This window comes from Protopterus annectens, chromosome 13.part0 (genome assembly GCF_019279795.1).
Source record: "Protopterus annectens isolate FY-2018-M chromosome 13.part0, PAN1.0, whole genome shotgun sequence".
Taxonomy (NCBI): Eukaryota; Metazoa; Chordata; order Ceratodontiformes; family Protopteridae; genus Protopterus; species Protopterus annectens.
In genome coordinates, this window is record NC_056747.1 from 395,541,936 (window position 1) to 395,569,419 (window position 27,484).

The 27,484-nt window shown below is 39.2% G+C and overlaps 1 protein-coding gene across 1 annotated transcript in view; it reads left to right on the forward strand.

Moving 5' to 3' along the window:
• The window catches only part of LOC122787359 (mucosa-associated lymphoid tissue lymphoma translocation protein 1-like), a 584,376-nt gene that overhangs the window by 450,077 nt on the left and 106,815 nt on the right, over positions 1 to 27,484 (forward strand). Inside the window, exons 14-15 of the mRNA XM_044054015.1 lie at positions 11,460 to 11,534; positions 25,672 to 25,799. Of these exons, the coding sequence (XP_043909950.1) occupies positions 11,460 to 11,534; positions 25,672 to 25,799 (203 nt within the window). The remainder of the gene's footprint in view (positions 1 to 11,459; positions 11,535 to 25,671; positions 25,800 to 27,484) is intronic.

The window sequence follows — 27,484 nt, forward strand, 5'->3', positions numbered from 1 at the left end:
AGAATGAGAGCATATGTACCACCTGTTCTTAATGATATTTAAATAAGGTTTTAAACTAAAACTATGTTGCATCAGAGGGTGTAATTAGAGTCATGTGATTTTTAATATGTATTTAAGTTAGATTATTTAATTGATAGTATTTATTTCGCCTGAGGAAGCCTTGAAGGTGAAAGTTTTACTTGTGAATTTGAATTAAACTACTTGGCATTTCACAGCATTTCCAGTTTTCTTTTTCTTTAAGGATTTTATGTTGGGAAGAGAGAAAGACAGCTAATGTGAAAAAAAAAATTATCTGCTTTTACTGTGTTTGTGTTTCTTCCTACTTTATTTTGCTTTTGCGTCATCTTAAAAGTACTCAATTGTATTTATTACTGCTTGGTGTAACTCATTCTAAGCCTTTTAGTTTAAGCACTTGGGCTTCAGACCAGTTGTTTTACATTAAGAAGGTTTGTGGTCTGCACTGTAGTGGCAGAACAGGTAGCTTACATCCTTCTAAGTTGGGAACTGCTGATTGAGGGCTCAGTGTCTGTTATTCTAAAAGTGTATTAATTCTGGTTTAAGCACTTGGGCTTCAGGCCAGTTATTTTACATTAAGAGGGTTCGTGGTCTACACTCTTGTGGGAGGAGAGGCTGGACTCTGCCCTTCTGAGCTGGGAATTTCTGGTTAAAGGCTTATAGTGCCTGCATATTTGAACTGCTTCTTACTGAAATTGGTACACCTTGTTTGCTGTAGCATAGACTAGATACAGGCCTGCTGAATCTAACTTTGTTTGTATAACTTGAGCACTAATCCAGGCATTCTTTAAAGTATTCAATTGTATTTATTACTGCTTGGTAGTAACTTGATTAAAGTGTAGCTATCATTCTAAGTCTTTTGGATTAATCACTTGGGCTTCAGACCAGTTGTTTTACATTAGGAAGGTTTGTGGCCTGCACTGTGGTGGCAGGACAGGTAGCTTACATCCTTCTAAGTTGGGAACTGCTGATTGAGGGCTCAGTGTCTGTTATTCTAAAAGTGTATTAGTTCTGGTTTAAGCACTTGGTCTTCAGGCCAGTTATTTTACATTAAGAAGGTTCGTGGTCTGCACTCTTGTGGGAGGAGAGGCTGGACTCTGCCCTTCTGAGCTGGGAATTTCTGGTTAAAGGCTTATAGTGCCAGCATATTTGAACTGTTTCTTACTGAAATTGGTGCACCTTGTTTGCTGTAGCATAGACTAGATCCAGGCCTGCTGAATCTAGCTTTGTTTGTACGCTTGTTGTTTGTTTGCTTGTTATTTCCCTGAAACGCTAATTCCACCTAAAACGCGGCTTTTCAGCGCTTCTGTGGATCCCTAGTGATATCTGCATTGCTTACTGTACTTATTTCCTTGTTTCACTTGAAAGAAAGTTACCGTTTGTCATTTTTGCATTTAAGTTACCTGTAACACATTGCATTTAAGTTACCTGGCACTTGCTCACTAAGTCAGCACTAAAAAATTAAAAGCACTACACCCTCACAAACTCCCCTTGAGTACTTTGTTCCCATTGGCCCTTTTTTTCAGTTATAAAAGAATTCCCAATACTATTTCTAGCATGTCCAAAGGTCAGTTGTCAATCTCCTCTCCAGTCCAGCTGGTGAATCTGGGAATCTTGAGGCAATGTTACAACTGCCTCATGTACACAGACAACCCTCTCCTCCTCCCAACAAATTCCAACACATGTGAGAGATGCAACCACATAGCCAAACTGGAGGCTAAGCTCTCTCAACTCAGTACTGGCGTAACCAGTCAGGAGGAGAAGGAAACCACACTCACTACAATTCCAGTCTCACATAGACCTACCACGACAGCAAACCAAACACATAAACACACAAAAACATACTCGCAGGCTCTAAATAAAAATCTGCCTAAGCAGCAGAAACCTCCAAAGCAGACACCCAAGCAACCGCTACCCCAAAACAAAACATGTGCAACACATAGCTCACAAAGCCAGTGTGCCGAACAGTCACAGCCCTTAAGGCTAAACAACACACCTGATACACTTGTAATAGGTGACTCTACCGTCAGGCACACTGACGTCCCACTCAACAGGCTGAACAAGGAGAAGGTCACGGTGAGCTGCCTGTCGGGTGCTAGGATCTGTCACATAACACATGCACTCAGGTCACTCCAAGGCAAGTACACATATGACTCAGTCATTGTCCATGCTGGTGTGAATGACCTGAGACGTACCTCCCTGGACTACATGAAAAGAGACATAGAGGAGCTCTCTGAGCATGTAGCCCAGGCCGGTATGACCCTGACCTTGAGTAGCATCTTACCCTCACCAAGAATGATGCCACAATATGAAGACAAGATGATCAATTTCAACAATTGGCTTAAGTATTGGTGTCATTCAAAGGGGATCCAATGCCTGTCAGCCTGGGATGACATGTTCAACAAGCCACGGTACTTAGCTAGGGATGGCTTGCACCTGTCACCCCTGAGCTTTTGGATATTGGCAAAGGCTCTTGCTACCCTCATAGTGCCTTTTTAGGCAAGGCTCAAAAGACAAACCCACCTCCATAGGTATCACAAGGGATAAGAAACTAAGAGAAATGCTACTCAATGCCAGAAGTCTAAACCTCAAGATGCATGCACTGAAACTCTCCTTAGCATGGAGAACATTGATATCTGTGCAGTAACAGAAACCTGGTTCAAGGCTCCCGAGAGCACCCCAGCACTACCAGGTTATACCTCATACCATGCTTTTCGGCCCCAAAACTTGGACCGAACCACAAAAGGAGGGGGAGTATCAATATTCACAAAGATACCCACACCTCCAGGTTGGTGGCACAGCACGAAGCATCAGAGACTATCCATGTGCAACTAACAGTGAGTAAAACTGCCTTCCAGTTTATAGCCTGCTACAGACCACCCTCCCCAATGCAGGAACCCCACTCGACCTTCCTGAGAACACTGGAAAATATGAAGGTCTCTCCAAACACCATTATATTGGGCTACTTCAACTACCCAAACATAGACTGGGAGCATTACTCTAGATCCAACACCCAGGCCCAAAGGTTCCTAGAATTTATAAACTCAAATGCTATGGAACAACTTGTTACCACTCCGACAAGAGGGGAAAACATACTGGACCTGATCATCACCAACATGGGGACTCTATGCTCCAGACCAGAAGTGTATCCCTCACTGGTAAGATCAGACCATAAACTAATCTCACTGGGTATTCACATCCTGACCCCACCCCCTGCCCAGAAAACCACAGTGAAAAACTTCTCTAAAGCAAATTTCACACTCCTCAAAACTGAAGTGGAATCCTTCAAAGCCCCCGGCCTGTGGAGAATATGGCCCAGACCGCAGAATCCTTTATAAACGCATTCTATGAACACATTCAGGAATGCATGGATCATGCAATCCCAAATAAGACCAAGACCCAATCCTCCAAAGGTAGACGTCCTGTCTGGTGGACTCCAGCCATAAACAAACTATACAATAGAAGGAGGAAGCTACTACATGATAGAGGAAAATCCCAAAAAGGGAAGGCATCTCTGATCAGTATTAGCAAAAAACTACGGGCACTCATAAAATCGTCTAAGGACAGCTTCGAGAGAAAAATTGCACAGGACACTAAGGATAATCACAAGGCTTTCTTTAGTTATGTTAGGAGCCTGGGTGGGAATTCCAAGATATGCTCAGAATTAGTCCAAAATGACAAAAAATATATCGAACCCACAGACATTGCCAACATCCTAGCTGACAGGTTCAGCACAAACTTCTCCCCCTCCTCCCCACCAAAGGGGAGAATATCTATCCCAGCAGAGTGCTGCCCCCCTGACATCTCAGATGCTCAGGTAAGAGCTGCCCTCTCCCAAAGCAAAAAACACAGCATCAATGGGACCAGACGGTGTCCCGGGCTGCGTCCTACATGAACTCCAAGAAGAGCTAAACCCAAACATAAAACTACTGTTCAATCTCAGCCTTACTACAGGATATGTATCCAAAGAGTGGCGTACAGCAATAGTGGTCCCACTCCACAAAGGTGGTGCCTCAATGGATCCTGGAAACTATTGCCCTATAAGCCTGACTAGCTTGGTCTGCAAAGCTATGGAAAGGATCATCATGGACCTCATAAATAAAGATATTGGGGACCTACAGACACTGGATCCTACCCAGTTCTGCTTTGTTAAGGGCAGATCCTGCCTCTTAAACCTGGTTGATTTCTTTGAAACAGTCACCAAGGCCATTGACGAGGGGAAGGTGGTCCACACAGCCTACCTGGACCTTGCAAAAGCCTTTGATACAATACCCCACTTGGGCATTATAGATAAGCTCACCAACTTAAATATAAACCCCTATGTCACTAGATGGGTTGCAAACTGGCTCAAGGACAGAACCCACATGGTTAGAATTGCTGGAGCCATGTCAGACTCCAAACCAGTTACAAGTGGCATCCCACAAGGCTCAGTCCTAGGACCTCTCTTGTTCGGTATATATTTCTCGGAGGTACAGGCAAACATGGAAGGACTGTGGCTGACCAAGTTCGCAGATGACTGCAAACTGGGTGTCATAATCGACTCTACAGCCGACACAAGCATCCTCCAAAAGGGCCTCATAGAAACAGACAACTGGTGCCAGAGCCATGGCCTCAAGCTAAACGCCAAAAAGTGTATAGTCATCCCCTTTGGCAAAAACAAAGTGCCCACAAATTACCACATAGGTGGTAATCCATTACGTACAGAAGAAGTAATTAGGGACCTGGGGACCCAAGTTGATAGCAATCTCTCATTTGACAACCACGTGGCCAAAGTGGTTAGAAAAACATTTTATATAGCCCACCTAATCATGAATGGATTCACATCTGGATCAGGGGAGGTCATCGTGCCTCTTTATTCATCCCTCATCAGGCCCATAATTGAGTACAATGCCCCTTTTGGGATGTACCTTACCAGACACCTGCAGCAACTGGAAAGACCCCAAAAGTACCTCACCAAGAGGATCAAAGGCCTCAAACAGATGCCATATGCTGCCCGGTTAAAGAAACTCCAGCTTTACTCAGTGGCATACTGCCTGCTCAGAGGTGATCTGTGCCTGACGTATAAAGCCATGTCCAACCCGGAATTAATGGACATGCTGCACCTCAGAAAATCCAAATCCCATCGAGCTACACGCTCGAGAGACTTGAACCTCAGCACTGAAATAAATAGGACATGCTGGAGGGACAGATTCATAACCCAGAGGCTCCCTTCACTCTGGAATAAAATCCCAGTCCAGGTTAGGCAGAGTCTCTCATTAACTCTCTTCAAGAGGAATCTTGACGAGTGGATGGGAGATCGTAGGTTTACCCCTGGTATCACTTCTGTGTCACTGTTAGACAGAGGCACAGTATACTAACCTCGAAAAAGGGCATAGCAAAATTAATTTAAAATAGGTTGCGTATGCCAAACACACTCTGGCTAGGCTTATAAATGCCCTAGGGCAGATAGCCTAGTATGAACCTATGAACATGATAGAATTTATGAACACACTTATGATATTAGAACCAGAAAGGAAAAAGATGCTCTTTCCAGACATACCATGGAATATCCTGACCACACTTTTACATTTTTCATTTTAGAACAATTTGTCCTGTCAGATAGAGGGGGCCCGTGGACCCTCAGTCTGAAAAACTTGAACTTCACTGGCAATTGAAACTTAATGCCATGAACTGGCCTGGTTTGAAAGACTAAATATCTATCACCTGTATTTTTAAACTGAAATCTTTAGAAAGGTGATGGCTGCAATATTGTGTCATTACATTATTAGTATGTAAAAATCAGAAGCACATGTATAAACTAACTTTAATTTTGTTCTAACTCATGTCAGTTTCCTACCTGCATGGCCCTTTTAATCTTCTAAAAATCCTCTTTAAATCCTCCCAAAGGAAGAATGAAATCACTGGGGGCTTAGTATCCATGTGATCTGGATTGGTGTAAATAGTTTTTCAAACATGGTTTTATCTGAAAAAGTTTTCATTAAGAAGACAAAAGTGCTTATCTTTTATTTGCTTTTATCAGCATTTCAATATTAAAGCAACCTTTTTATCATGAATTGTGGCTCCAGGTATACTGTGCCCATACTTTGAATTAGAAGAACTAAGCCCGGGGAAAAAGGCCACCGGTTTTTAATGATCACCTGATATAGTTCTCATCACTACATTTATAGTGATTGAAGTAGGATTTGAGTTTTTTACCATTCCTATAAAAAAAAAACACATACTTTGAATTGCCATAACTTGAACTCACTTGTTGACTGCATGAATAAAATTGTCTTATAATTTATTGGCAGATTGTTCTCTCAGTGTAAGCCATCTTGTAAATGATTTAACTGTTCTCCTAGCATCTGTGTGGGAGCAGTGAGTTATATCTAGAGTCTGATGTCTAGACAGGCTTTAAATATGTCTCAGAATAAGTCTGGGACTGGATTGTTGTTGTTGTTGTTGTGTCTTTCAGCTTTTCCCGGTTAGGGGTCACCACAGTGGAACTCCGGTCCACTAATGATTGGCAGTAGATTTTTACGTACCGAGTTGCCAGCTCTGATGCACAACCTTCAACGAAGGTAAGCCCATTCACGCATGTCTCCACACAGAAGATGCTTTAGCTAAGAATCGAACAGGACAACATCTTACTGTGAGGCGACAACACTACCGCAGCACCACCACCGCAGTATAGCAATGACATGTAAATATATTCAGGTTTGGAAAAAGAAAGCTGTAAAAATTACTTCAAAAATGTTTCAAGCATAATAAAAACAAGAATTCTCAAATATATCGTAGATTCAACTAGGCTCAACTGAAAGCCAACTCTAAGAAATAGTGACCTGAGGTTATATTGGTCTGTTTTAAATGTAAAACCTAATCCTGTTATGAAGTAGATAATATTGTGATCTAATTCACATTCCAACAGGGGGTCTGCCTATGGTTATATCTAACATGTTTGTAAGTATATACCATTAGTTGAGATTTTTTTTCTTGGCAGATAACCAGGGATGCTATTATATGTTAGGGTCTGATTTATGTGTTACTGAATTAAAATTCCATTCAGTTAAAATACCTCCTTGAGGAGAGATTATATCATTTAGAACACAGTATGGGATTATTTATTTTTATTCTGGGGTAACAATGCATATTGTAGTTGTAATGATCTGATTCAGAAACTTTGTGAGACTACTAGCATTGCAATTGTCCAGTACAGGAAAGTATTGCTTAACTACAGCTTAAGTACAGCGATCCCCCTCCATCTTTGGTTGGAAGAATATGAGAAAGCTACCTGAATTATTAACCCTGTTTGTTTAGTTTTCAAATACACCACTTGAGAAATGCTCACAGTAATAAGGTTATATCTGGCTTATAATATCTAATTATTGGAAAAAAGTATTGAGTTCTTTATTGAACTATATATATATTTGAGATGGGTAACATATTCCTATGCATGGAGTAAGAACACATGTATTTTAATAGACCGGTTGTACGTAAACCATGCAGCTATTTGTAGGGTAATGCATGAGTAGGTCGCTCATGGCTTTGTACAAAAGATGTGTAATCATCCTTTAATGAGGAACATGGAGTTAAGGAGAAAAATGTGCTAACACGAGTTTATCTGTACACAACACAAAGAATTATGGTCAAATATTAAATGTTTGAGAAGTGGCTGTTAAGAAGTTCACATCATGAATCATATAACAGCTTGCTTGTGATGAAGAAACTCAATCATAGTTTTTTGTTGTACATGGAGTTTCACCTCCCTAGCGTGCTACCAATTGCAGTGAAAAAATAAGTGTAGTAGTACTGTTTGATAGATCTGAAAGCTGTCATTTACTTACTGCTCCCACACAATTATTTGTAATATCGTAACCTCTTACAGATCTCAAAACTGCTTGGCTCTACACGGCTTTTATATTATCCCTTGCTCAGTACACACTGACAGTCCTGTAAACAATTCCATAACAAAAAAAATGGACCTCTGAGATACTGCAGTACCTAAAAGAGAATAAACAGTTACATCCTTTTGTATTATTTGCATATCAGTTAGCCTCTATTATATGAAATGACTTCTAAAAAAGAAATAATGTGCTTCACAGGGGAAAACACATGTATATTATTCTTTTATGCATGTATTACTCCATGAATGTCGTAGTGTTGCTGTGTCAGGCTTTTCCATTCTTCCTTTATACAGTGTCAGAAAGCTACCATGGGAATGTAAGGCTAAGCTTGCTGACTGATCAGTAGCCTAGTAAGTCCCTATCAACTTATGCTAAACATTTTTGCTTCTCTGCTCAGTGTAGTAGCTAACATTTCTGAACCAGTGTGTTTTGTAAAATAATATGATGTTTGCTTGGAGCTGAAAAAAGTCCTCAAGGATTTTCCCTGCAGCTAATACGACTTTAGTTCTGGAGCTGGATATTGCCTTCTTTGAATAGTAAGAGCCACATGATGGCTTTTCTGTTTCTTGTGTTAGACTGAACTGGGGGGTTGAGTATGTAGTATGCAGTGGGTGCTTGACAGGGGTGACATTCAACCAAAACTGTACATTTCACTATTGGCAAAGGAAAAGGTGTTTTGCTGCATTTGTTTTGGATCTCCGATACTCTTTGCTTGAAAGCACAGGAAACTAAGTATTTTTCCTGTTTATACTGAAACGTTTCCGGAAGAAGGTTTCAATTTTGTCTGTTCATAAGAACCTGATGAAACACATTTCTCTTTTTATAGTGTCATACAAACTAATGGGTTCTACTATGAAGCATGGACTTCCTGAAAGTCAACATGCCAAAATTCAAATAGGTGAAAAACTCATCTTTTCTTGTTTTTCAGTGGGACAAGCCCCCTCACTCCCAATTATATATACCAGCTCCATGATCACACCAACTCAAAGAAAGCAGAAATCTCCTAAAACAAGTGAACCATTGCTGGTGCACACTCAGGAACCACACAGACAATGATTTCCTATGGGAAACAGCATTTGGTGTACTGCCGTTCATCTTTTGTTGTTCATGCTATTGACACTCAAGCAATTTCACCTCAGACATTTGTAGGGGAGCACAATTTATGTTTATTTTTATTCCTTCACATTAATAGTATACAAGTTGCAGAACTGTTTCACTGATTATGCCGCCATCTGCTGTACTGAAGGAGTGTTGTTAGCAGCAGACAAACGTTCAATGATGAATTGCTTTACTCCCTGTCTGCTGATACTCCTTGCTTCATATCTTTTTTGGTTTTCTTTGATTTATGTTAACTGAGCAGTCTTACAGGATATAGAAGCTTCTGTCACAGATGTGAAGATACAAGGTGGTCTAACTAGGGTCACCAAAGCTGAGTTCACCGAACAGGCTTCCTGATCGAATTATTTCTCTGCCCTTCAGATGACTGAAGTAGGTAAACTAGATAATACTATGTTAATGCACTTAGCCCCTCCCTGCTATCTAAATATCAGGGCTTAGATCCCACATACTGTGTGTCTGTTTTGGAGGAACGTGCTGTACGCTACCTCTGAGAGGGCACTGACCCAGATAAAGTGAAATTTTCAGGACAACATCTTACTGTGAGGCGATATATATTTAGAGAATAGAGGTGTGGAGACAGAGCTCTCAAGTGTGGGATTATAAGGGACACAGCCCTTTGTGGAAAAAAAACACTATAGCTGAGATTGAGATCTGCACAAGTTAAAAACTGACAAATTGCAACAATCTACTGGACAAATTTGTCTGCCATAGTTGTAGAAATTTAAATGATAAATTCTTCTTTTGTCTGTTTGCCTTGGACTACCATATCTGTTTTTCTTGCATTTTCTCATCTGCTGGTACTGGTGAACCTATGCAATCCAAACTTCATCATTGTTAATAATGCTTTGTGGTTCATATTTCTCAGTTACTTTTATTTTGGAGTCGTCGATTTGCCAGAGTTAATTTCCGAGAACGGAAACAAATTAAAAATTATTCACCAAAACTACCTTCAGTGAACATCACAGCAATTTTTTTTGAGGGGACAAACCCCCTTGCACCCTCATGTGGGAGAACATCCTCCATACCCCCTGACCTCTATATACCAACTCTGATGTCTCACAACAGTGGAGAGAAAAGCAAACTCTACTGTCAGTGAAAGTAATTTTGGAGAATTGTACTCGCTCTTTTTTCTTTCACTGAAACAACATCCATTGAAATGACATGCTCCCTTCTATACTGTAGTGTTTGCACAATCCCCAGTACAACAGTCTTGCCACATTTGTGTGTCTTTCAGCCATGAGTGTATCGCAGTCAGAAATTACATGTAAAAGTGTTCCTAGTTTTTTTATTACAGAACCTGCACTTGTTTGTTTCTTCCACTTTTTCTATAGACTTTGTAAATCAACATGTACATAGTCTACCATCTTGAGCTACCATTATTAACCTTTCATCCTATGGTTTAAATTCGCCTCTCCTTAGCCATTCCTGTGTTATGTGGAGAGTGAAACTGCAAGCTTAGCAGGTATTCTATTCAGTTGTTTGTTTGTATTCATTGACAAGGGTAGATGCGTGATCCTATAGGGCTATTTCCAGGTTCAGCCCAGGGAAGAATTGCCCCTTCTCAAACCAGGAGTCAAACCTGAACTGTCTGGGCGAAGATCAGCAATCTTAACCACTAGATCATATGAAAACTAGCATTCGGTCATTAGATTTGATGTGAGTTATTGATTTTTTGGTGCAAGTGGAAAATGTAAGCATTTTCCGTATCAACGTTGTTATCTTCCTTTCATGGAACAGTCTCCTAAAGTTAAGTAACACAGATCAATGCATGTTTTGTTTGCTGTTATTGCTCTAATACTAGTGAATGTATGGAACTGCTTTGATAGCAAAGTTTAAAGGACTCCTCTTGATCTGGAACCTATAGGTTAGTGTAACTTCTATGTGATGTCATTTCTAGTATAGTGAATATATATTGCTGATGTGGTAGGACACAAGAATGCCTTAAATGCTGTTAAACACCACTACAAATGCACAGATGAGTTCTAATGTCCTCAGCAGGCAGATGACATGACTAGTTAGACATAATTCACATTATAATTTATAGCGTACTAAATTAATCAATTACTGAGATCAGTTTAATTGTTCTATAATGGGGTATGTAGTCTAAAAACTTAGAAAACTGCAAACAAATTGCTTGCCTTATTGGACCAGCTATAGCAATATGTAGAATTTAAAGATCTTGCCCATTTACACATTAATACAATGATTTTTTATTATTTTTTGTAATTGCATCACACGTCATTACAAGAGGTGGTCGTGATGTCTGTCTTGGTAATGTGTAATAGCATAAGATATTCCTAATGACTACTCAAAATCCAGTATTTCATTTATCAGCTCATTTTGTTATTTAATACCACAACATAGATTATCCCTAAATAAGATGAGAAAAAAGTTTTCTAATGTAAGTTAATTTCACCTTAATATGCATTTTGTCTGTTTCAGGAATATAAATGATGATATTATCCCACTGATGGGAGCCCAGAAAGTCACAGCCAACATAGTGTTTGGTTACGCTACGTAAGTAATTGTTTGAGTGTTGTGTGTGCTGCTGTTGATGAACTCTGCATATATCCAAGTGTGTGGCTATCTCTTGTAAGTTTGTCATCATGTTTTATACGGAGTCACATGCTGTAAAATTTGACTATGGCATGTATTACAGCATTTGTTTATGCTTCTTAAGCTTCCCCATGTATGTGGCTTTTTTTCTAATAATCTTCATGGGTCCTTTCCCACCCAGCCATTGAGCTCAGCACAGCAGCTAATCAGATCCATTCTGGTGAGCAGTGCTAGGCCATTCCTCGTGGGTAGTTTGTTTTGTTTTTCACTTGGCTTCAATATAGTTCTTGTTTCATTTGCAGGAGTATGTCCATGGTATGCAGTGGAGTCACATGGCTTAGGAATGAGTGTTCCCTGCAATCTACCCTTCCAGTCTGTTGTACTCCAACAGCACAGCATGCAGGACTTACTCCCATCCACTATTAGGTATCAGTCATGGAATGGGATGATCTGAACCTTCCCACAAATGGCATTAGCAGGTTAGCAGCCATTCACTTCTCCCTTTCCTGACTGGCCCTTTGGTGTCTGAGCTGATAAATGAAGTTGGGTGTCCAGTGGCACAGATGGATACCCTGCTTATATACCAGAGGATTGCATTTTTATCTAAAAATGTATTTGGTCATGGTTTACAGGCTGAACCCTGTATGTGCTGGCATTGCTTTATTATATATGTTGCTTGCAGCATGCATTGAAGCATATTCTTGTGCTTTTTGTATTGGCCATTGTGTCAGGAATTTCATTGCACTTCAGTTAATGATGCATATCACAACATGGCATTTCGTTATGTTACATGCAAGCTATTTATTAAAAGCATTACAAGATAAATGACTATAGAGAAATAATTAACATTAAGGAATTTATGCATATAGGCTATTTAGGCATAATAACACAGTATTTTTCTATAGCAGCAAGGTCTTACTGATGCATATACATGAATTACCTAAAAACAGGACAAGAACAGTATGTGTGTAGAGCAGCTTTTCTCCCCGTGTCTCTGTAATGGGAAATCCCTAATCAGAATAACCAGGTACAATGATGTAACAAAAAGATACGTTAATAAAAACAATGCATGCTTAGTGACTTGCCATAAAGACAATTTAACTAACACAATAAGTGATTTTTGCATGAAGCTAACTAGTGACTCTACAAAACCAAAACTGATGGATCAACTATTTGAACAAAGAAGACAAATGGAATGGAGATCGCGGTACAGTGAGGATTGGGAAATTTACCCTTTTCCCCACTGTAGTGCAATCTGGGAGTTGGTATATTTAATTAGCAGGGGCTGTGGGGGGTGCAGGGGGGCTTTCTCCCTGCAAAACCACTGATAAAGCTACATTTTTGTTTTCTTTTTTCAGTTTAATTGTAGAGTCTGTTCTTATGAATGCAGCACAATCTGCATTCATAAGAGTGCTTTCTGACATGTGCAATAGCTGCTTTGACTTTACAGCTTTTGGTAATATGAAGATTCGCTTATGTAAACTTACAATGTATTAGTCTCAATGTTCTAAGGTTTGACATTTTGGTTGTTCGACTATATAAAGTAGATCCAAACTGATACAGTGTGGTAGTAGGCACAAAAATAAATTGAGCACAACATCTGTGATCGGTAGAGTAATTGCAAGGAATGAGTTGTTCTAAACATGAGTATAAAGAATGGTGTCTGTAAGCATGTGGCTTATACATAATCATTGCAATATTTTTTTTTTAAATTAATGACATATAAATAAGTTCTGGAGTAATTTTAACAAAAGTGAATTTGTGTGACTTAAATATTTTGAAATTATGAATATTATGGAAGTACAGGAGCAAAGAACCAGCTACAAATGATTGGCAAGTAATATTACATACATACACAACAATGACATTGATTTTTGAAGATTCTCAAAATCATTTTTGGCAATGTTAAGAAGGCCTAATTCCACTTTTACTGTTGCTTCATTGAAAATATGCATCTGTAGCAAAATAATTCCTGATATGACTAGTTGCCTTGTCCTTGTTTCATCTGGGTTTAAATCAGGTGCACTAAGCACACTGGTACACAATGAGTTGTGTTGTTATAAAACTGTAGCAGTCAGCGTTTTTAAACTAATACCAACTTACAATCCTCTCTTGATCAGAGATAAGCCCACTGTGAAACAAATCAGGGTCTGGCATGAAGGAGCCATGCAAAGTCTCAGGGGCTGCTTTGATACCACAAACTGGGATCTCTTCTGAGAGGCAGTCACAGTGAACAATCTGGTAAACATAAATGAATATACTGAGACAACTGTGGCTTACATATCCATGTTACGAGCATCAAAAATATTAAAGTAAGAGCCAACCAAAAACCATGGCTAAACAGCAAGGTGTATGTGTTGCTGAGGGCAAGAAACACTGATTTCTATGCAAGGAAAAGAGGAGTCTAAGTGTGGCATGGGCTAATCTAAAAAAGGGTGTCAAGGAGGCCAAGAGGAAGCATGGAAAGAGGATACGAGGGTGCGAAAGACTCAAGAAGCCTGTGGCCTGGTATTCAACAGCTAACTGACTACATGACCGAGTCAGCTCAATGTGATGATAGCACTGAATTTCTGGACAATCTAAACACATTTTATGGCAGGTTTGAAGAGAAAAACAACCTGGAGGCTGTAGAGCTTCTCAATGATCAAAAGGAGGCAGTACGTAACTTCAGTGCTGCGGATGTAAGGACCTAATTGAGGAAAGTGAACCCCAGGAAGGCTGTTGGCCCCGACAACATTCTGGGGAAAGCATTGAAAGGCTGTGCAGACCAGCTCAGCATAGTCCTGATGGACATCTTCAATACCTCACTTGTCCAGGAAAAAGTACTAGAATGCTTCAAAGTTACCAACATAATCCCTCTGGCCAAAAAAGCCAACCTCACGTGCCTAAATGATTACAGGCCAGTGGCCCTTACATCAAATGTAATGAAATGCTTTGAAAGCCTGATTAAAAGGCATTTGACTGCAGTACTACCCCAATCCTTTGACCCACTGCAGTTTGCCTACTGGGAAAACAGATCGACTGCTGATGCCATTTCGGTGGCACTTCACCTCACATTGGAGCATCCTGAAGAGAAGAAGAACTATGCCAGGCTGTTGTTCACAGATTTCAGGTTGGCATTCAATACGGTGATTTTAATGTACCTTACAGAAAAGCTAATCAACCTTGGCATAAATAAAGGGCTGTGCAACTGTATCCTCAATTTCCTGACTGGAAGACCACAAAGAACCTGTGCTGGTAAAGGGAGTATTACAATCAACATCAGAGTACCCCATGGTTGTGTGCTGAGTCCTCTATTGTTCACAATCCTTACCCATGACTACTCTGTGAAAGCTAGCAACAACTACATCATCAAATTTGCATATGACACCACAGTGGTGGGATTCATATGTGCTAATGACGAGAGGGGTTATAGGAATGAGGTCAACTCCCTGATTGAATGGCGCAATAACAATTTGGACCTGAACGTCAATAAAACAACATAAATCATTATTGACTTCAGAAAAAGATTTACCATGCACCTGCCACTCAAGATCAACGGTGAAGAAGTTGAGAGAGTCCAAACTACAAAGTTCCTGGGGGTACATATATCAGAGTATCTTTCTTGGAGTACAAACACAGGCCAATTAATTAAAAAAGCCCATCAGTGACACTTCCTGAGAAGGCTTAGAAAAGCAAAGCTGTCTATGAATGCTCTAATCACCTTCTATAGAGGAGCCATTGAGAGCATTATCACCAGCAACTGCACTGTATGGTTCGGTAACAGCACAATAGCCGGAAGGGAGAAGCTGCAAAGACTAATAAGAACAGCAGAAAAGATTGTGGGCACTAGTCTTCCTACCTTACAGGAGCTCTTTCAAATGAGATGTAAAAAGAGGTCCTGCAAAATACTGAGTGACACCTCATCCAGCGTATGGCTGGTTCACTAAACTTGCATCTAGTAGAAGGTTACGGAGTATCCGCTGCAGAACCTCCAGATTCATGAATAGTTTTTATCCAACTGCAATCATTCTTCTTTTGGCTTTTTTCCGGTTAGGGGTCGCCACAGCAGATCACCTGTCCGCTCATGATTGGCAGTGGAGTTTTACGGTGCCGAGGTGCCAGCCTGGTGCCCAACCTTCCACAGAAGTCACACACACGCACACACATACACCTAGGGCCAATTTGGAGTGTCCAATCTGCCTACAGCATGTCTTTGGGATGTGGGAGGAAACTGGAGCACCCGGAGGAAACCCACGCGACCACAAGGAGGAAATGCAGACTCTGCACAGAAGGCACCCCAGCCGAGAATCAAACCGGGGAACCTCTTAGGCGGCAACGCTAACTGCTGCACCACCATGGCTCCCTTTTTATCCAACTGCAATAAGACTCATTAATGCACATAAATCTGGATTATTAAAACTATAATAGATTGCTACGCTCTCATTCTTTTCTTTTTTATGCAGTAATTCTATTTATTGTATACTAAAATTAATATATTTTCATTCAAGTGTGATTCCAGTTACTTCTTATGTGCAATATCATCCAATCTCACCTCTGTGGATTGTGTATTTTTATGTTCATGTGTTAATCATCTAGTAGTCAGTGTTGTCCAGTGTATATAAACATGTGTGTCAGCTACCTAGACATTTATTTTTGTACTATAGTTATTGTTTATTCTTTAATACCTGTCATGTCTTGTCTTTTGTGTTTGTTTTCTCCTGTAAAAGAGCTGACACGAAATTTCATTTAAGTAGCACTTGTGTTTCCTAAATGACAATAAAGTTTCTTTTGAATCTTTGAATCTTTTTAGTGATCAGTTCATTCACTTTAATTGTAGGTGACACTTTTACTACTCAGGCCTTCTGGTAGTTCACCACTTAGGCAGTTACTAAATATTTAGTTACTTACAGGTATCTTTCAGCATGGGTTGACAGTTTTCTATGTGTATTCTTTTACCATTTTGTTGTCATTAGGAACTCTAACCCAGTGTAGTAACTGCCTCATGTTTTCTGGCAATCATCTACTCATGTTTCATGACAGAATTTGTGAGAGGTGCAAATATTTGTTCAATTTCGGGGCTAACCTCTCACTTGTCACATGTCAGTATGTAGCTTACTGTTAGATTACGGACACGTAATAAACACCCATTTATGTCCAGAGCTGCCATGACCCTATCTAAACAATCGTGATTAATATAATACTAATTACACCAATACATCCATACTTACACCTTCACCCACACATGAACTGAGTTACCCTGGTTCCAAGCCTAAACCTATAAAAACAACTGAGGCTCAATCAGCAAGTGCTGCTGTATTAATATGACTCTATAGGCAGGTACATTCACTCCATCACCCTAACTCTAGCGACCCCTTCAATGGGCTCATTTATTCAGATCTTCCTTGTGCCTGGCTTGGACACCTGGGACTACAACACTTGGACTGCTTCTAAAAACATTTGGACCTAAAAAGCTGATCTAAGTATTATTTGCACTTGCTCTAACTGTGCTATTTAACACTTCTCTGCTGCATTTATTGATTTGGTTGAATTTATCACTATTTTTCAGCCTGCACTTGTTAAAGAAATTCCATCTGTTTATTACTGTACTACTCTTAGGTTGTTTTAACAGTATTATGATATTTCCTAACCTCCTATAATACTGCAAAACCTGTTCTGAGTTTGCCAAAGTTCTCCAGTATCTGCCAAAATATGTCTAAGTTTTGCAAAGTTTTTGTGTGTTGTGAACATTTCTCAGGGTTAGTGAACTTATTTCCAAGATCACTGATATTGCAGGAATTCTAACTTCTGTTATAAAGCATTTATCTGATTGGTGTGAGAGTTTAACTTTATAAAAGTCTTTCATCCTGCTGGTATAAAAGAATTACATTTTTGTGAGATTGTGCTCATTTATGCAGAGCTTCCTTGGGCCTAGAATGGACACCTGTCTACAAGACTTAGATTGATTCTAAAAGCATCTGGACCTACAAAGCTGATATAAGTATTTTTTGCAATTACTCTGTTTCAGTGCTATTCAACACTTCTGTGCTGTAGTTATTGATTTGGTTGATGTGCAAACGTGGATCTTCATGCCTGCATATAAGCAGACCATTTCAGTTTAAAATCCTCTATAGGAAATGATCTCCATGGTCTCCCATTGATCTCAGCTGCTCAGAGAACTGCCAGTTTATGCAGAGGGTGGTATCACTGGAGGTCATCAAATAGTATACTACTAAACACTTTCACTTTGACCCTTAAGTGACTCTCTCCTACTCCTTCCCATCTAGAAATTGTTTTTCCTTACCTTACATAGTATAGGCTGGATTCAGACCTTGGAGGATGCTGACGTCTATGCAGTTACCGAGACTTGGTTCAAGGCCTCTGAGAGGACACTGGCCATGCAAGGCTACAATGCCTTTCACACTCAAAATGAGCATGAAGGAACCAAAGGTGGAGATGTATTCATCTTCATTAAAGCCAAATACACTTTGAGATTGGTCAAACATCATGACTCTCTCAAACTACTCAGTGTCAAGTTAACTATTAGGAAAGTACCATACCACTTCATTGCTAGTTATAGATCCCCAACCATGAACCAGGATAAGCACACTGCCTACCTCGATTTACTGGAATCCCTTGTCATACAGCCCAACACCTTAGTCATGAGATTTCAACTATCCTTCCATAAACTGGGAGGTATACACAAGCAAAAACACACTCGTCCAGAGCTTCCTGGACTTTGTAACACAAATGCTCTGCAACAGATAGTCTGCACCCCCACTAGGGGCTCTAATGTTCTGGACATAGTACTCACCACCATGGGGGGGGGTCACTGTACTTCCCCATGCCTGATGCCCTCCCTGGTTAGGTCAGAACACAAATCAGTCTCATTTGAAGTAACTACTGGAACTAGCACCCTCACAGGAACAAAATTATAAAAAACTTCACTAAAGCTAACTACAGCATACTAAGCAATGGTATAAAAAGCTTAAAATCACCTGCAATCACAGGCATCAATGATCACTATTCAGAAGTGTATGCAAATGCCCTGTACAAACACTTACATGACTGCATAAACTCTGCTGTACCTGACTGGATTGGAACCAGGTCTTCCTGTAAAAACAAGCTACTGTGGTGAACTTCATGTATGAACAGATTATTTAACAAGAAGAAGAAACTGTTGTCCTAAAGTAAGAGGGATATCACTCTGCAGAGAAGAGTTCCCTCTTAAGCCTAAACAAGAAAATCAGAAATCTTGTAAAGTCTTCTAAAGCAAATTACAAAACTAAAATTGCATCCCTAGCAAAGGATAATCATAAGGCATTCTTTAACTATATCCGAAGTCTAAAAGGGAATGCCATCTATGTGCCAAACTGGTTATAGATGGGATCACTCATACTGTACTGGAAGACATCACCAAACAGCTAGCTGACATCAGTGCAGACTTCACCCCCCCATCTCCACTTACCATATCCCAAAGGATACCTGACACCAGCCCTCTCTAGAGAACAAGGTCATCTCTGCACTCACTAAGGTGAAAAACTCAGCCTCCATGGGACCAGATAATATCCCAGGTTGTTTACTAGACATCTAAAACAAGACATAACAGACCCACTTGGTGTCCTCTTTAATCATAGACTGAGAACTGTCAGTGTTCCTGTAGAATGGAGAAAAGCAACAGTAATTCCCCTGCACAAAGGGGGCCATCATCTGAACCTGGAACTACTGACCCATAAGTCTCATTCACAAGGCCATGGAAAGAATTATCATTTGGTGAATATCCATTATCATGGACCTTATCAATAAGGACATAGATGACCTCCAAACACTGGACCCAACTCAGTTTGGCTTTGTTAAGAGTAGATCATGCTTATTAAACCTGGTAGACTTCTTTGAAAATGTCACCAAAGCCATGAACAAAGGTAAGATAGTGCACACAGCCTATCTCGACCTTGCCAATGCTTTTGACACAATCCCCCACTCTGACATCATTGAGAAACTCTCCCAGCTGGCGATTAACCCTAATGTTACTTGATGAGTAGCCAATTGGCTCACTGACAGAACACACACACTGTCAAAATTGGTGACTCCACCTCCACCAGTAGACCAGTCACCAGAGGAGTACAACAGGGGTCTGTGCTGGACCCCTTACTGTTTGGAATCTATTTCTCAGAAGCCCAGACCAAAGTAGACAGTCTCTGGCTCACTAGGTTCACTGATGATTGCAAACTAGGAGCAATCATTGAGTCCCCCAATGATGTCGACATATTACAAAAGAAGGGCTAACACAAACAAATGACTGGTGCCAAAACCATGGTCTAAAACTAAATGCAAAAAAATGGATTTTTATTCCCTTTTGCAAAATGGAATTCCCTACAAATACAACATTGACAGCATCCCCCTGATTTCTAACCCAGCGGTGTCACCACTTGGGAACACAGGTTGACAGCAAACTGAACTTCAACCACCAATTTTTCACAGTGGTAAGGAAAGCCTTCTATGTAGCGCACCTCATAAGCAAAGGTGTAGCATCCAGGTCAAGGGATGTTATAACTCCACTGTTCTCTACCCTCATCACACCACTAACAGAGCATAATGCACGCTTTTGCGTGTACCTCACCAGATACCTGCAGCAGTGGGTGAGACCTCAGAGGTTTTTCACTAAGAAAATACAAGGACTTCAAACCATGATCTACATGGACAGGCTGAAAGCCCTGTCACTTTACTCTGTATCTAACAGGTTGCTGAGATCTGACTTGGGCATGGCCTATAACCCAATCTCCGACCCTGCCCTAATGGAAATATTGTACATCCACAAGTCAAATGGCACAAGAGTCACTCACTGTAAGGATCTCAAACTAGCCTTTGACATTAACAGAATATGCTGTAGAGACAGATACATCTCCCAGAGATTGCCGCTTCTATGGAATAGACTTCCTGTTCACATAAAACAGAGCTCCTCACTGACCCTACTCAAATGCAACCTAGATAATTGGATGGGAGACTGCAAATTCACCCCTGGGGTGGGACACACGTCTTTCATAAAAAGGGGTGGCTGGTGTTGATTACAGACCCGCTCTGCTCATAAATTCATTCTGCGAACTAGCCAAAAGGAACAAATAGGGATACTTGGGATTAACATGGATAAGCTTGTAAATGCTCCAAGTCCAATAGCCTAGTAACATCTTATGAACCTATGTTACCTGGGGGCCACATTAGGTGCAGAATAGGTTGGATTCCATGTCTACTAATTCCATTATCTTAATTTTGGGTGATTTCAATTATCCATCCATCAAATGGGAGTCTTACACAACTAACCATAAATGTGCCCAACATTTTCTATCTTTTGTTAATATCATCTGCCTAGATATGATTGCCTATGTTCCTTCCTAAATGAATAATATATTTGATCTTATCATTACAATGACCTGAGCACCAACTAATGGTATATCTTCTATGATCAAGTTTGAGCATTTGACTAGCAAACTGTCATCTTTTCTCTCAAATTTAGTATCAGTCAGCACATAAATTTAACTACATTCAGGCACTATACTAAAGCCACCCTTATATCTCAGTCTAAAAGCCTAAACAAATTCAAAGATGCTTTTCCGACTACTGACTGATCTCTGAAGCTACCACATTTACTGAGGATTTTTACAGCCACCTTAACCAATGTATTGGTCACCCTGCACCTAAGAAGAAAAGATACAGTGGGAAATTCAAAGACAAACCACTATGGTGGAATTCACAGGTAAATGAAAACTTTATGATAGGAGAAAAAATATATATTTCATATAAAAACTTTTTCACTCCAAATCAGGAGTCATATAAGCAGGTCTGCAAGGTTCTCAAATGCACCACTGGAAAAAGTAAGGCCAGATATGATTTAAAGTTAGCAAGCTCTTCAAACAATAATAGATAATACCTAATTCCTCTTCTGAGCTACAACTGAATACTAATTCTGATACCAAAGCCATAGCTAATGTCCTGGCTGAAACTTTTAGCTCAGGCATTCCCCTTTCTATTCATTCCTATTTCCTTCTCTTAAATTTCTAAATTGTGCTCCTGTCATTCCCACCATGAACCAATACTAAAATAATTGGGCCCAAAAATATACCAGGCTGCCTTTCTGGTACCACAAAATATATTACTATTGAACTTCTTTTTACACATTTTATTCAGAGCTTCTACAAGGATGTGCACCTGAGTCATGGAAAACATAATTTGTGTTGCCTGGGCCATTAGTTTAACCAGTATTACTTGTGAAGTAGAATGCATCTTGGTCAATTTCATTAACAGTAAAATTGGTAAATTACAAATTCTCGACCCTAGTCAGTTCAGTTCCATGAATGCTATGCCTTTATTCTTTAATTTGGTTGATAATTTTTGAGAATGTGTCTGATGCCATTGATGGAGATTATTGAGTTTGTGCTACGTATCTCAACTTGAGTTATTTGATACAATTTCCACTGACGACATTTTTAATAAGCTTACTTTTGATAAACTGAGTAGTAGGCAATCTGCTTACAGAGCAGCATGAGCCTAGGCAATAAAACATATTCAGAAGTTCACTCCAGCCCCGAGGAAAGCAACACAGGCTAAACAGAGGAAGAATCTGCGAGTGCCAATTCAATTGTCTAGGTTTACTGTGAAGATGACAAGAGTGCCACTCTACTTGATATGTAATGTAAGATACATTGGGGATTAAATCTAGCACTTTAGGATGTCTTATCTTTTGATAAAAGTATACTTCCTTTAACCATATATTTGAAGAACCATTTGTCCTCTGTAGGAATAGGAGGTGAAGGAAAGTTGGCTCTTTCATGTCACAATTGGCTGGACGCTGATCACTATGGAGAAGTTTATGAGAGACTGAGTGAGAGGGATGCTCAACACTGCATCACATGATGTAGGGATGCTCAATACTGTATCACATGATGGAGGGATGCTCAGTACTGCATTACATGATGGATTGCAAATTAGCTCTTGGAGAGAGCACATAGAGTTACAGATTGAGGTAAATTATCATCTATTACATTTGCCACTAGTGGAGTACCTAAGGAGTTAGAACTGGATCCCCTTTTCTTCAGAATATTCTTCTCTGATGTGAAGACCATCATGCAAGGCTTGTGATTGAACAGGTTTGCAGATGAATACAAATAGGCTGCCATTTTTGACACGCCTACAAAATCTCATATTATCCAAGTGAGCTGAATGGAGTCAGAACTTAATGTTCCAGCCATGGTCTTAGACTTAAATTAAAAAAACGTATTGTAGTTGCATTTGGGAAACAAGTCTATCTCATTGACTATTGTATATATGGAACCCCACTAAGGGTCAGTACTATCATTAAAGACCTAGACACATTCATCGACAACAATCTGTCCTTTGATCATCAAATGTCAGTTGTAGTAAGGAAATCTTTTCACATACTGACCAGTTAATAAACAAAGGTATAAACTCGAGACCTAGTGATATCATAGTTCCACTATATTCTTCTCTTTTATTCTAGAATTTTCTTATAGCAGAAACCTTGGTAATGTTAAACATACATGGGAGCCATATTTCTCAACTTATATCATAAAATAATGGAATTTCTTGGGGGGAATGGGATAATTCTCCAAAGGATTCCCTATCTATGGAACAACATTTCCTTGCATAATAGTAGTATAACAGTTTGGCCTCTTTCAGTTAAGTCTTGATGAATAGATGGATTTACCCCCAAGGTTAGCAGTATGGCCATTATCAAGAATGGAGGAAAATCTACTGACTCTCCTACTTATGTTACATGGTAGGCTCTATGTAGACATCCAGACCACCTGGCTAGTGCTGGCCTATCAACCTATGAACCTATCTAGTATTTTACAACAAGCTTTATAATGAAATATTTACAAACGATTCAAATTAAATTCAAAAGACAAATAAAACAGTACCTGCAGTGCAGTATTATCAGTGAGTTAAACACCATGATAAGGTCCAACAGCAAAATATTGGGATAAAGAGCCCTAGTTAAAATACATGACATTAATGCATTAAACTACATGATATGAACATAATGTCTTGAAACTCTTATATGAAAACATTTATAAAACATTTCTGACCATTATCTTCACAAAGGTTCAACAAAGCCAACACTGTTATTTGAGAAAAGGGACAGATAAAGGGAAAACTTGGAATATTGAAATGTTGCATAGAATAACATTTAAAAAACAAAGTTATCTAAATGTATTCAGTAAATATTAATCAACTTTCTATTTAAATAACAAATACAATTCTCAAATATACCAAAGAAAATATAATGCAATATGTTACCTAAGTAAATGAGATCAGGTTGACATTGTTATTTGTGAGACTGATGGAATATAACCCAGCATGGTTACTGTAACTTGAACACAAATGATACGAGCTCAATGTGGTGATGGAATAGTGACTGAAGGAAAGACATGGCAATCATAGCCCACTCGGAAAAGCAGGTCAGCCATAAGTATATGTGTCTGAGGGTGTCATAAATCCCAGGAGAGAGCTTATCCCTAGATAAACTGAATGGAATAATTTTGCATCATTAAATGAGAACGTTCTCCTTTGAGTTGTACCAGCTTGTTATAAATAAATGAGTATACAATGTTATTATAAAATATAAAAATATAGTCTATTAGAATTAGGATACAAGAGGAATATTCAGATATTCTGAGTACCAGGAAGTTACCAAAAGGAAGTTCTCTGGGGCCTGTAGTTTTCCTTATGACCAGTCTGTGGTTTAGCAAATCCATTTAATGTATTTTCACCACACCATAAACCTCCATATATGTTGAACTGTTAAGTGTCTCTAATTGTTTGTAAAAACTTTTCTGTATACCATCAGGAAGGCTGGGAGCAGCAGAAAATTGTACAATTCTGGTAGCTAAGCTAATACAGCAGTTTGCATTGTTTTATCAGATTTATATTTAAAATAAAGAGAAAACATGTTATGAAGAAGTGACTAGGTTATAAATAATATTACAAAAAAATGTTACCTGCCAAAATAAACAGGCTACATTTATTATCAGAAATGTGAACTCTTAGATTTGTGGTGATTTTAAGCAATCCATTCAAATATTTTCAAAAATGTCTCACTAAGAGCATAGGAAGTAATATAGCTGTGTATTTACTGGGTCCCTATTAGATGAACAAAAGATCAAGCTCTCGAATGGCTTAAAAGTCGAAAATGCCATTATTCGAGATCACTATTGTGAGATCGCTGTACAGTGAAGATCTGGAAATTTGCTCTTTCCTCACTGTAGTGCAATCTCTGAGTTGGTATATATAATTAGCGGGGGTGTGGCGGGCACAACCCCCCCCACAATAACAATTTCAAAGAATGGCATTTTCGACTTTTCAGCTGTTCGAGATCTTGATTTTTCATTCATATAATAGGGACCTGTATTTACCTGGGGAATGGTAAATGTGGAGTATTCTTCTGGAATTGCAAAAAAAAAAAAAAAAGGGAAGGAAAATAACTGTGATAATGAGTAGTTATATTATGAAAGTAGGTCTGTCTACACTTTTCAGCTCCAAATACTCCAGATAAAACATTATTTTTCTAAGAGGACAATTGGAGATTCAGGACCAGCTTTCTTTTCCTGGTGCAAACTGTAAAATGCACAAATGTGTATATTGCTCGCTAATTGATAATAGGCCATAATTACTTCAACTGCTTCTCATTTTAATAACAACGTTTGGCTATATCTGTTTAGTGAGGCATTATATGCTTACTAAGAGAAATACTGTGTACTGTGTATGTATGCTGTATACAACTCTGATACTGCTGCACAAAAGTAGTTTGGTCATTTCAATCTTAAAACATTGTAATCAGATAAATTATGTCATGTTCTTAAGTAGGATTTATTTAAAATCAAAGAAGAAATGTGCCAAAATAACCTTCTTTTTTCCGTAATAATTTTGTTATTTTGGAATTTACATTGTAATTCAAGATTGGGTTTTATAAGTATAAGTCTAATTTATGTGAAAAAGAGAATCATGTACATCTAGATAAACCATTTTGTCTAGAATGTTGCTTAAAGATTATGATTGCATTGTTTTTAAAATGAAAAAAAAAAAACACTGTTGTTTTATCCTAAAGGTGCGTTGATGCTGAAGCGTATGAGGTGAGCCAGGGAGTACTTTCGAATGGGATCTTTGTTAGCTTTCTGAAACGCAGACTCCTAGAGGATGAGAAGATCACTGTCCTGCTTGATAAGGTCGCAGAAGGCGAGTATCTGATACTGTAGAACTGCATATTAATAACTAACCTGATATCTGTCACAAAATTATATGATCCTTGCTATGCTAAGGGATATATTAGCAAAGCAGCCGCTCTGTGTTACTGTCAGAGGATGTAATAATATAAAATCCAATAAGTGAGAGTATCTGAGTCTGTCAGTGAATACTATAATATAGAACAGAGTATGAACAATAAAAAACACCCGCTTTCACATCTTCTTCTTCAGGTGACATTTTGTATACTGACTATATGTGGTCTGAGTATATGAGGTAGATCTTGTATATAAACCCACTACCCAGTATCTGATAATCTTATGGGATATAGTAACAAAGAGTCCAGTATTTCATAATGTCAGCAGATATATGCAAATCACAGGATCTAATGTAATCAAACTGCAGTCTTAATAGCAAATCTGTTATTTCATCTGTTTTGGGGTATATACAGTGCTGCAGCTATCATCAAGGGTTGTTTTATCAAAGAACGCATTATCTGACATTAAGTGGAGGCATGATAACAGGGAACCCGATGCTGATAGTGACAGTAGAATTTGGTGAATCATACCTATTGGGGGGATTGAGAGTGATACAAGTATCTGATAATGTCGGGAAGGTTTATTGATGCTGTTCCTGAAATTGGGTGCTGCAAGAAGTGAAGTAATATAACACCTGTTTTGTAACTGTTCACAACATATTTTCAAAGAATCTAGAATCTGATAAATTTGTACTTGTTGCTGTATAAAATCATGGATTTATTCAAAAAAGGAGGTCCTATTAGAGGACCTCATCACAAGCAGCCTCGACCTCCACATCATGATAACCTCAACATTTAAAGTCACTTTTAAGGTTCTTAAGTGATTCCTACATAATGCTATCATCAACACATAATGGATGCAGTGGCAAAGATTTCACTTGGAGGCATGCCTCTTTCATAAATTGATTCCCAGAGGCTTAAGAATGCTAAGGATGCCTACTTATGGAAACACCTACCCAGAACTCTTGAATAAATGGCAACCACTCAACCTAGAATGCAGCTTTAAATATATTCAAGTGATGACTGATTTTTTTCAACCTATGGAGGACTCTCTCATGGACGAGATTGTAAAGGTAAGGGAGAAACTTGAATCTTTTTTTCTCTTCAGAGACTTATAAGTATAAACTTGATGCTATGTTTACTGATTTAACTGCATATGAGAAGTTTACAATTAGTTAAATGTACAAAATTAGCAAGAGATCAGGCAGATTTTCATGAGAGGAGAATATTCTCTTGGCCAAGAAATAGTCAAAGTGGGCAACCAAGTGTTCCCACAAGAAATAGAAATGTTGAAAGTGATGAACTGACTATGCCTCAAACAACCTCTGTCAGAACTGAGAACTTGGTTTCTGTAAACGCTGTCTGTAATGAGCCTTCTGGGCCAGCTCCTATTAGTATTGGTCGACCCACTGACTGTGCCACTAGTGGACAGGAAGGTAATAGGAGCCCAACTACGTCTACTAGCAATACTTTAACAAGCAATTCAGAAGGCACATGCACTGTTTCTGCTAGGAACTCACATACTGAGCTGTTGAACTCTAATGCTGATTTTTCTGCTGCACCTTTTTACACCTACAACTACTGGAACTTCTAATAGACAAAAAAAGGCTGTGAGAGGACACTCTACAAGCAGAAATTGGCA